Raw genomic sequence first — 12,777 nt, forward strand, 5'->3', positions numbered from 1 at the left:
CAAATACTAAGTATTCGATTATTAATGGCTGGAGATGGCTTGAATGGGTAACGAAGAAAAACTTTAATATAAGTTTAACATAACAGCAAATGTACCTGATGACAAAACCTTGTCGAAACGTTGTACATTTGCTGTTATGTTAAACTTATATTAAAGTTTTTCTTCGTTACCCATTCAAGCCATCTCCAGCCATTAATAATCGAATACTTAGTATTTGATTCATGTTATAGATAAATAGTATCGTATGTGTGGTAAATATTTAAATGTTTTGACGCAGTATAATGTTTCCCGTGCGCCTGAAACGTTATCTAGTGCTAAGTTGCGAGGCATAATTTAGTCTAATTTAGAAGGATTCTCATATCAGAATTAAATAATGTATACACATCCTGCTTTGTTTATATTTCTTTTAGGTCTTGTTGTCAGCAATGTGTCTGTATGCTTATCCTGCTAATCCTGACATGGGGATCAGCACAGTGGTTTCTTCTGTGGAAGACATCATTGACAGTATACCTCTTCACAGCTCTCAACAGTCTTCAAGGTCTTTTAATGTTCGTTTTATTATGCCTCAGAAATCCCAAGGTATGTAGAATTTAGAATTTGTTATTTTCTTTTATTCACTATTTTGTATGCGCTAATGTGAGTTAGATCCATACAAACGTTAGTTATAAAAGTATTATAAACACATAAAAAAGCGTAAAAATGTATGGGACAGAAAACCCACAATGACTGTAAAATCAAATATAAAATTTCATGAAGACAAATAAATCGAATGACGATGCCGAACTTCAATGATTTCGATTAAGAAAACTAAAAAGAAAATATAAATGTATTTTGTAGTTTTAGGAGTTTAAATTTATCAGCAGCCAGAAACAGTTATCTGACTGATTAGGCTTCTTGAGATTGCTGTTTTCTGCTGGAGATGCACAGAAATATTTGAAATATATTCAGGATATTCAGATATATTTAATATTTGACTAAATACAAAGCCAGTCATTTCTATTTGTCCTAACCATTGCTTTGTGTAGATAGGAGCATCGAGAAATTAAAACAAGTATTTCTGTTTTTACTCCATAAAATAGGCCTAGGATTGAGATATTACTTTATTCAAATGATGATCTAGAAAGTATCACTTCATATGAGTTAAGACAGTCTTTTCTATTGCCTTAATAATATTCTATCTACTGTAAAATCGTAGTTGTTTGCAGATACACCTTGTCCTTTTTCTTATATACAATGGGAGGATACATTTAATGTGGAAGTAATTAGAAAGAAAGAACATGAATTCAACCTCTCAGGCTCATTTTACTATGCTTCCTTTATTGCTTCCGACAAAGAAGTTCTGAAACTAATCATAGCGTTCCTGAAATCTATTGATTTTACTATATATCTTTATCTTTTACTTGATTTGAAATACTAATTATGATTTTTATTAGTACGTCTGTAGATATTCACTCTCTTGTATTATCATATTTTCATTTAGGCGAATTGCATAAGAAATCATATGATAACCAAAATAGTGCTGTGGAAATTCAAACAGTAGTGTTTTTTATCATTACTTCTTGATATTGAGAACGAAATACAAAAGGAAAAAGTCTAGACAACAAACTAGCTCTTAAAGAGATTACATTAAAGTCTCTGTATAACATATAAGGTTTTCCATTTCCTTTGTGGAAAATCTTATAAGATATCACTGAGAATTATTTGCTCTATGTGAGTTAATCGTTAAACCATATCTCAGCCGACGAAAACTTTATATTAAATACAAAGCTCTATGAGAATATATAAGATATTAGTTTAATAAGGCTTAAATCTGCCATTTTCTGACTGTCTTTGATGTAATTGAGAAATAGGTATTGTCACAGGTGTAGGTATGTTCTCTATGTTAGCAGATACCTCAAGGAAACCCAAAATTTAATTTTTAAACTGATTGTCCTGGGAAGAGGTAGTTAATGTTTTCAATACAAATCAATAACATAGTTCTTGTGAGAAAGTTAGGGTGAATAATTGTGTAAATTCTGAGCTAAAAATTAGCTCTTCTCTACTTTCGTCATAAAAAGAAGCATTGTTTTAAGAAAAAAAATCATAATTTATTTTGTTTTTGTTTCACTCAATATTTTTCTAATAATTTTGAAACTCTGCGTTTTACACTTTAGATAATTGGTTTGTTATTTCATTTTTTATACTTCAACATGATATTGTTCGAAGACATTTTTAAATAAAATACCAATGAAAGAACTTTGATCACGCTTAAGTGACTGTTATTACTTAACTATGATAGTCGTAATTTTTCTCTGTGTATTTATCAAAAGGCAATTAATAACACATCTATGACGACATGATAAATAAGCGAGATAGCGTAAGAAATTAATTATTCGTATTTTTTTTACGAATTAGGTGAGAAAAGGGCTGAAGAAAGCACACTGTTGTTCCCAATGGTTAACTGAGTGTTGCCGAAAGCCACAAAACAGCCAGTCGAACCTCTACATACACACCAACGGACTGATGATACTACCTCAACCTAGCGCCATCAGTGGCCATCACATTGTGGGTACTCACGTTCTTCCCACCCCTTCTACTGTTTCTTCTTTGTCTGCAGGTATATTTGTCCAGTTGTTGCACGATCTCTCCTGTCCTCGTAACAAGCTACTGGCTGAAAGCTCTCCCTAATGCTTACTGACTTTTGTTGCTTTTCTTGTCTCACTTTAGTGTTCCATTACTAAATTGCAATTCCATATCGCTTGTTTTGTTGCCGTTGTTGTTATTCATATACGTGTTTTGCTATAAACTGAATCTCAATGTGTTATACACGAGTATAATTTGAGTTCTCACTAGGTGTTATTATTTAACTCCATTTTCTTTTCAGTTTGATGCCTTGGTAGTTAAAGTCCTGCAGACTGTAATACTCAACGCTGCTTCGTACCCGAGCTTTCTCTTTCTAATGTATAATTAATGATGAATGTTGTTGAGCACTTCCCTATGTTCCTTTTCCGTCATCAGCTTAATTTTCCTAATGTCTTAATGCCTTTTAATTTCATTCTACGAAGCGTGTCCTTTTGTCCAGCCCATAAGATGTCAATTTATTTTCTTTCTCTATATAACTGAAGGTTCCTAAACTGTTATATTGTACTGGATAAGTTAATCTATATGTTATTAACCAGCTCCGTGGATTAGATTTCCTTATGACAAACATACAAAAAATTCCTCTAATTTGACGTTACTATGGAAATGTGTGTTAAGAATATAATGTAGCATTTTAAGACTAAAACACATAGGATTAATACTAAGTATTCAGTGGTTCCAAAAAAATAAAGTATCTTACTTAGTTACACTGTATTCATTGTTTGAGACACGTTATATAAAAATATAGGACGAACTATATACCATTACTGTTATACTAGCCGCGACCCGCAAAACACTTGCGGTAGTTTTCATGCCCTTCGCTTGAATTTTCCTTATTCTATCATTTTCACGCACGCCATTTAAGCTACGCTTTCTTGCAGGCATTGCGTGTTAGATCGATAAATCTTGGTCTATTTCAAAAAAAAAATTATGTGGTCACATAAACAAATTTTATCTAATAAAACTACACGTAAAATAAACAATAAAGTATATTAATGGTATTTATAATAGCATACAGAGTATGAAACAGTTATGAGCGTTCAGTGTATGACACGGATTTACGACTTGAAACAAAGAAAGTCACAAAGAATAAAACCCATACTAAAGAAAAAAGCAGATAAGAGATGTTTCTATGAAACGAGCCGAAGCTAAGTTATTTCAAAGTAAAGTAAAGGTAAGGCTGTAATGAAGGCAGACTTAACTGAATATGCAGAAATATCTGGATGCGTGTTGACAAACTGATAAGTAAATGGTTTTGAACGAACTGGTCATTTGTATTTTAGGCCTAAATAAGTCGAGAAAGCCAATAGTAATTGTATTTAGTGTAATGTTCATCTTTTTTTAGGAAATTACACCCGAGTTAAGTGTTGTTTATGTGAAATACTTTGCAAATAAAAAAACTAAAGTTGAAATCGAAGCCAGTCGTCACATGATGACAACGACATTGTACCATCATATAGCATGCTTGTTGAATTAAAATTTTTGACTAAGCAAAAAATAGGTAAAGTGATTCTGAATAGAAAAGCCAATATACAATCCGGACTCCTCGGACACAGGCCTTTCTAACGATATGAGATTTGTAGCGTTTGATCGATAAATTTGCGATAAAAGTTCCGGACGGATAAACGCAAGCGTATTATTTATATAGATATTGTTCTAACTTAACTTTTCCGGCTATTATGTTTGCTGTTAAAAAAGGCAGAATTAGTAATTAAACATGACTTAGTAAAGCGTTAAATAAGCAATGTTTATAGGTTTTCGTCTGAGAAATATACATAAAAAATACTTTTGTGTGATTATACATTTTTTCAATGATTGCAGTTTCATAAGTAAACAGCTTCCATTTTCAACTATAAAGTGTGTTATAGTGTTACATAGAATTCTCCATAATCACTTTAAAGATATGGGAATCAAAGCTTTACTTATAAGAGCGGTAAGTTTAAAATGATGCTAAAATGCTAGTAAAGTGAATCTATTTAAAACCTGATCTATCTAGTAAGTCTAAAACTAGTGAACTCGACACACGGCTATAGCTTGATTTTTCTCATTCCTTTACATATAGATCCACTTGTTATCTTTAATTTATAATAATAAAAGAGCCTGTCTGTTTGTGTGTATGTGACTGCCATAGCTCCAAGGGGAAAGAACCTAGAGACTTGAAACTACTAAGGGGATTCTGAGGGTGTGTACCTGGGTATTATCGTTTAGATTTGACTAAAAATATTTTGACCAATATTTTTGCCATATATCCTTTGATTCTGCTTCCTGAAGGTTTATAGAAAAGTATCATTTTTTTTCTAATTCTCATTTACTGATTGCACAATGTGTGGAGATTTTCTGCCAAATACTACTGAGATAAAACAAAATAGTAAAAAAAATCTGGCAAAAATTGGCCAAACATTTGAAAAAAAAATGGACATATTTTACCAAAAATGAACACAATTCAATAGGATATAGGACCAAACATTTATTAGCCAGTCAAAGTCAACACGGAAGGAAAAAAAGGTATCAGGATCTCCCAGAACCCATGGAATAAACCCCCATAATTCTAAAAAAGGTTTGAATAAATAAGGTTCGGAAAATGACATCAAACAAAACAGTTAAAGAATTTTGGTGCACGAAAACACAATGGAGTTGAAAATGTTTAATTTTCCTCTCATTCATACAATTGTACACGATTGGTTTGGTTTGTTACAAATTTCGCGCAAAGCTACACGAGGGCTATCTGCGCTAGCCGTCCCTAATTTAGCAGTGTAAGAGTAGAGGGAAGGCAGCTAGTCATCACCACCCATCGCTAACTCTTGGGCTACTCTTTTATTAGCGAATAATGGGATTGACCGTCACATTGTAACGCCCCCACGGCCGTAAGGGCGAGCATGTTTGGTGTGACGGAGATTGTGCACGAAAACTCGGAAAATAAAGTATATCTTACAAAATTGTAATATGTAATTTTGCATTCTATTTTTTTTAATTGAAGAAATGGCACAAGTAGCCAATATTGTCTACCCTGAGGCACTGCAAGGATAAAAAATGTGCAAAACATTGTGATAAAATGTGATAGGAATATGTAATCTAAATGTGATGTGAAATTACCAGTGAAATGATAAAGCATTAAGATGTAAGTAAATAATTCCTAACTTACAGCAAAAGTGTTTTTATTATTATGCAATAAAATTTATGACTTCTATAAGTTTCTGGGAAAAACAAAATTTTTAAAAAGATTTTTGGCTATATCTCATATCTAAAATAGGTTCAAAATACACGCAGAGACATAGTCGACCAGTAAAATATCCATCTAATGACACCAGCGAAACTCGGTACTTTGGCTAGTTACAAATAAGTGTGAGATCTCAGTTTCTCCAGCCAGGTGTAGCACTTATAGGTTCTTCATATTTTGATCAATCTTTCCAATCCCATGTTAAATGTATTAGTTAACATTAAATAATGAACGTAACCTGTTGAGTCTTAGAATATGTTTAGTTGTACAATATGAGCTGATCTTTCAAATTGTAGAGTGTATAGTGAAAATATTTTTTTGGTTACTGTAGCCAAGAAGAAATGTAATAGTTGCTTTTTAACTTTGGAGGACGTTGTCACTCTGCTGGTTATTAATACACGTAACTCAGTGAACCTAATAATAAAGAGAAAGTTAAATTTTTTATGTATTTGTAACATTGAAAAAGATTAATGAAAATTCCATTGATTTGTGCAGCTGGCCCAAGGGTCATGGAGGACAATAAAAAGTGGACAGCGGGGAAAACAGACAGATATTTTGGATGCTACTACACCCGGTAAGAATTTACTTTGTAAGTAATATAATATAACACATTTCATTTTGACCAAAATATGTTAAAAACATTTCAACCATTTATTATATCTGTCTTAACTTTTTTTTTTTTTGTTGTTGTTGTTGTTGTGCTGGTAAAAGTAAGCTTATTGAAAACTTGGGCACAAAACTTACCCACCCATACAGTTAGCATGTTACTAAACAGACAGATCTATTCATCTGATGAACTTGTTTTGTTTTCAATAGAAGGGATAAACAGCTACTAATTAAAGCAATTTGCTGGATAGATACAGTTATTGATTATTATAATATCACAAAATACAAGAAAGATTAACTAGATCTGTATTTTTTGTTTATGTTGATCGGAAAAAATAAATGACCGCTGTTTGTTGGTTTTTATTTTTTCAGTCCTCCCGCTTATCCCCATGGTAGGATTTCGATCTCATGATCACGTGGTTGGAAGTAAAAGATTAGGAATCAAGTTTGATTTAGGTTCCGAGTTTGACGGCGAGAATAGTAACTCGTCTTCAACGTTATCCTCGGGCCGAAAACACACAGACCGTGATCTGGGGTCGAGGAGATACCGAAACGATGCGACAGCTAGCGGATTTTGCTCCTACACACCAGGTGTTTACTTCCCTAGGCAGAATCATGAATTCGAAGCAATCCATGGTGAGCCGACGATCAGTAGTTTCAGAGTGAGACCGAGAACAACATCTCAATATAAACACACTTTTGATTGGCAGGAATACGACACTATTGGCAGAAGCACTTGCAAAAGTGAGATACTGAAACAGTTCGATATAGCTTCACCGAATTCTGCAAAATCTACACTACCAACCTCTCTGACGTCATCTACTCGACCACGCCATATGCCTTTATTTCGAGATGGTTATTTGCGCCCTCACGTGGTCTACAGCGGGATAAATAGTCCAACAGATTCGGAACGATCGTTTAATAGCTTGGTAAATGATCAGGGTTTAATCTCTTTATCTTCTTCATCTTCAAGTGAAAACAACAGCAACGCAAGCTCTCCATCTCATGAAGCAGGCACAGAAAGCCATCTATTACAAAGCTTACCGAATTTACAAATTTCTGAAGAATATGGATTTTCAGCCTTTTCAAACGTTCTCAAATTTCCAAGTGATAACACAGCGCTTAACGCGAATGTCAAAGGTGAAAGAACTCAACCAGCAAAAGTGTAGAAGTACCCTATTAATTTTAAGAAAAAATCGAAAAGTATGAACGAATTATAATATACACAAATATCAAAAATAACACAAACTGTTCTGATTAGCTAGTAAAGTTAAGTGGAGTTTAATTCAGGTGTATATGTTTGGGGGCATTCTATTATACGCTAAAAGTAGACGTTTCTTTAAGCCCTGAAACTTGTTACTAGATTTTATACATTGTTTTACATTATTGTTTACAATGATGTGTATCCGCAGAGAATAGTCAATATGCTACGTTCGTATCAAACACCTACAGGATTTTGGAAATTTTTGTCTTTCTCTTCAAACTTGTGAACGATATTTTCCAAATGAACATATATATATATATATAAATGAAGACAGATACGAAGACAGTCGCTTAATTTAATTTTAAATTTTACCTATAATTGTAAGGACATTTATTTGCGTATGTGCTGTTGAAACGAAGACAACATACGTGAATCCTCGTACAGGATGTTTTTATTGTTCATGTCTTTTTAGTGCAGAATAAGTGTGCCGATTAAATCGAAATTAGAAGAAGATATGGACAACTGAGTCATAAGCAAGATATTGCAATGTGACCAAGAACGTGAAGAAGACGATAAAACTAACATTCTATTCGGACGTTTCGGATTACACGTAATCCGTCTTCAGTGATTTACTCTGGAATCAATTAAGTTATTACACTTTGTATAATGAGCAAAAAACTAAAGAAGTGTGTGTGTGTGTGTGTTTTGGTGACGAAATTTGTTGAAGACTGATGTTCTTCTAAATATAACTTTAGCCTATCAATCTACTTCGTATTCTTGTGTGTGCGCGCGCGCGTAAGATTTGTCCGTGTAGAACTTGTTTAACTTTCAAGTCATAGGACACTATATTAAGCATTATGCCTACTTCCATATAACTGACAATATCACATGTGTATTCACCAATATTTGGTATCGAACTTTGATGTCTAAAAGACAATGTTTTTTAACATTTGATGTGTATCCGATCACCCCATCCCCCATTAACATAAACTAGAAATTATAATATCGTATCAAGAAAATACAAATTTTCAGCATATTTATTACAAATTTGTTTTAGAATATTTTAAATAAGATAAAAACCATTTTTGTATCCCAAGGTCAACATGATTTATGTATCTCAAGGTCAAAATGATTTATGTGTTCTTCTTTCTCTTTCTTTGTTGATTGTTCTGATTCATAAATCTGTGACGCGTACATAAATAACCTAATGATTTGGTTACTGGAAGCTTCTGTGTATCATATACTGAGAAAATGATGCTACAGAGTGGTGTTTGTAATGCCAAATGATCCATTAGTTATTGTGAGTTATTTATATCTGTGTTTGTGAAATTCGTATTTATTTACGAAATGCTGTCATTACTAAACCTGTAAAAAATTACGAACTTATCTGGAACTGTATGTGTTAAGAATATAAAGTGATATCTTAAGAACAAAGTACATGGGATAAATACTAAATATATAATGTGTCAAAAAATAAAGTGTCTAGCTACCCCATACTAATTGTTCGAGATACATTATATCAAAACAGAAGGATATCTACGTACTATTATTGTTATATATTGTACTAATATAACTGGTCCAGGAACTAGAGTGATTGCCTGTGTTGTTATATGTTTATGTCTCCGTGTATATGGTGAAATATTTTACGAATAATTGGTATAAATTTGACGAAGTTAAACATAATTATCGAGTTGTATTACTTTACTACAACTTAAAATATCACCAGTAATAGTATCCTTTTGTAATAAAGGAAATAGGTGGAAACAGGTGGATTTGCAGCTGTGAGCAGTAATATACAGTATACTTCGAAGGTGTATGAGGTTATTTTTGTATATAATATACGAAAACGTTTACAGTGAATGGATGAAACTAATTCAATGTGACCAATTCATTGGTCATTTTTCTGGAAGAAAACTTATGTCTTTTATTTGCTGTAAATGAATGTATTCCAAATCTATACTACTTAAAACACTGAAAGTAGAACTAACAAACCTAATCATGAAAACCTAACATCCGCAACAAGGTGAGACATTGTCGATATTTCATGTAAGATGTTTAATGATGTTGATTTTTAGTCATGAAATGATGAGAATGTGTTTCTTGTTAGTTAAAATATGCTATTTATTATTATTTAGTTCATTCGAAATATCGTCACAGCTTACCTGACGTTAAGTTAAAATTTGAAAAGATATTTGAATAGTTCTAATACAATTAGACATTTTGATGCGTTGTGATATAAAATATCAATTTTTGATTTGTAAAAAGTCGATCCTTTTAGTGAATACTAAATAGCAGCGTAAATGATTGTGAGTTTTTCTTCATTATAAAACTTGTTTGTATTAAGTTCAATTTAGTAGGGGTTTACAAAACACTAATGTTTTGTCTGCTTATAAGTATCGTGATTATAACAAAATTCGCCGTACAGGTGCCTTACGAATAATTTGAAATATATACAGCTATGATTAGTAACTCATCTGGAACTTGAAATACACAGGTCGGTGTGTATATACATACGTATAACCGTCGTAATTGAATTTAGAGTGGTATTTTTTGACAGAAAATAAATATATACATCATTATTTAAATTGTTTCCTAAGGTAAACAGAATGAGCTGTGAGAGCGTTGACTTAGATCATTTTGTTTGTACTGTAATTCTTACTTTGCTATATTTGTGCATTAAAGAAAATTCCTTTATCGAATGATGATAATCGCATAAAATCCATTTTCTCTTGAGAGACACGTAGAAATTGGTTTTGTTTTTGTAATAAATAATGATGATAATTAATTGGATGACAACGTCACAAACATTTAGCTCGAACTACTGTGGAATGCTTAATAGTTAGTTTATCATCATTTTAAAAGTGCCAGGTGGCTGGAATCATCTAATAACAGCGAGTTTTTGAACATATGTCGTTGTTTTTTTCAAATCATAATGGAACACCAAATAGAAGTAACATATCTTTGTTTTATGACTTTAAGTAGATTCAGAAGTAGAGATCCAGCGATCTGCTGCAAGGTAATTGAATTCTAACAAAACATTTTAGTGCAGTCTATAGTGGTGAATTACTTTAAACATTATCAACCTGTAATGCCTAAGTAACAACAGTTAGCTTTATTTGAATATGTTAAGCAATGATTAATGTTTAATAAATTTGCTTCCTCCTACTTATATAGATATTTATTTGACTTAATTTCTTTCAATTATTGTAACAAGTATAGAAATTTGCTGTTTACTATTTCTAAGAAATATTTTTATGAAGTAAAAAAAAAGTTATAATTTCATATCAGAATTAAATTGTGTTTATAAAGTTTGTATAAATGTATACTTTTCTCTCTAATAATTAAGGTAAGAACAGTTAACTTCAACTTGTAATGTACCGCTTATACATTAATTATTTTTTTCTTCCTTATGTTTAGAACTTTTGCCTGCTACTGCTGTTACTGAAAGTCCTGTTGTTGTTAATATTTCGAACTTTGACTTCCAGAAGAGAATTTATGTTGTAAACTGTACTATATGAATAAATATACTATATCTGTGTTTCTCTGTGACTTTAAACTTGGCTCGAGCATGAATATCACGATCTTTTAACTAAAAGTTAAAGGACGAAAGAAGATGGATTCTCAGACCCGTGTATCATATAAAACGTTTCGCAACGTCTGGGCTGTTTTTTAGTGGATGATATGATTTGAGGTTACTCTTTAAAATATATATAATTTGTACATTATAATCAATATTACCTCAGCTAATTATAAGCAACACAAAATCGGAATCACTAATTGACTAATGACATCTCTAAGGAATATAGTTTCTAATTTAATGCTTAATATGTCTATAAATCAGACTACCTTGCACTTGCAATTATATGAGGTCAAATTCTAAACAAACACGACAAAGATAAATATATATGTAATAGGTAACAGATGCCACTGGCATCTCTGAAGAAAAATAAATATGGACAGTACCAAATATTTTGCGTATCAAACAACCTTTACCACCCAAAAGGAAATAGCGTTCCTCAAACAACATAATTTTGTAAGTGTGAATGTATATGTATACAGCGAAGGATACATAGTTATTATGTCTCTTATACAAGCTTAATCTGTATATATGTTTTATAGGTTGTGTATATGCTTACAAGTAACTTGTATCGATACAAGATAATACATGATAAATTTCTAAAGTTGCAATAGATAGGTTTGTTTTACGTTGAGAATACTAGCTGTTGATACAGTCTGATTCTTGGTGGTTATGGGTGCTTCAATTGAAGAATATTAAAAGCTACACAAATGTTTCTCTTAATCAGTTAAATACATTTTTACAGTCTCATCTCGAAATTAGAAAAATCTAAAAGACACATCTTCTAAACGTTCAAATCGAAAATACAGGTTAATAACTACCACGTTACTAACGTTTTTCTGTATATTATATTGTCACGACTTTGTGTAATTCAATATGCATATACGGTTATATTACATTTCATAAAGCTGAATAAAAAATCCACGAAGAAATTGAGAAATTTCTTAATTTCTTATATGGTTCAAACACAAACAACCAATTAATACGATTCGAGCATGAACAATTAGGTTTGTCGAAAACTTAAAATGTTTCACATATATTGCTGTATAAAAATCACGAAAAAACTGATATCGTAATAATAAGAACCCAGCTGTTTCTGTCAAAAACCTATTAGAAACTATTGATTTTAAAGCAGGCGGAGAATCGACCAATAAATATAAAAGTTATAAAACTCGAGAAAGATTTCAGATTTATTGCTAGCTTTTGCAAGATATATTTCATAAAGGCTTGTAATGTAGCGAGACTTTCTGTATTTTCAGCTACAGTGTAATGTAAAAAATAAGCCTTCCTCAGCAAAAAATGAAATTACTGACCATATATATGCTCTTTTTCTTTGTTTATTGTTCTTTCTGTCAAATTATCACTTATTTCTCTCGCTCTGACGTAATAGGAATGTGGGCGTAATTCTTCTGAAAGTGTCACGTGCCAAAGTTTTCTTTTATGCAATAGGCAAAATAAAAACATAATTAAATATTTTCCTTTTCGACTAAATTTTATTTTCTATCTTAAACCACTGTAACAGTATTAAGAGAAACCTAGAAAGTTATATATATG

General features: G+C 31.8%; 1 protein-coding gene across 2 annotated transcripts in view; it reads left to right on the forward strand.

Annotated features, from left to right (window-relative positions):
- The window catches only part of LOC111086552 (latrophilin Cirl-like), a 106,533-nt gene extending 95,679 nt beyond the window's left edge, over positions 1-10,854 (forward strand). Inside the window, exons 17-20 of one of the 2 annotated variants that reach the window (XM_022389787.1) lie at positions 411-579; positions 2,395-2,544; positions 6,332-6,410; positions 6,815-10,854. In XM_022389787.1, coding sequence (XP_022245495.1) covers positions 411-579; positions 2,395-2,544; positions 6,332-6,410; positions 6,815-7,611 — 1,195 coding nt within the window. In that variant the 3' untranslated portion in view covers positions 7,612-10,854. Of the gene's footprint in view, positions 1-410; positions 580-2,394; positions 2,597-6,331; positions 6,411-6,814 lie in introns of both variants that reach the window. The other variant, XM_022389794.1, reaches the window with a different exon arrangement.
- Positions 10,855-12,777: the final 1,923 nt, after the last annotated feature.

This window comes from Limulus polyphemus, unplaced genomic scaffold, assembly GCF_000517525.1.
Source record: "Limulus polyphemus unplaced genomic scaffold, Limulus_polyphemus-2.1.2 Scaffold45, whole genome shotgun sequence".
Lineage (NCBI taxonomy): Eukaryota > Metazoa > Arthropoda > Merostomata > Xiphosura > Limulidae > Limulus > Limulus polyphemus.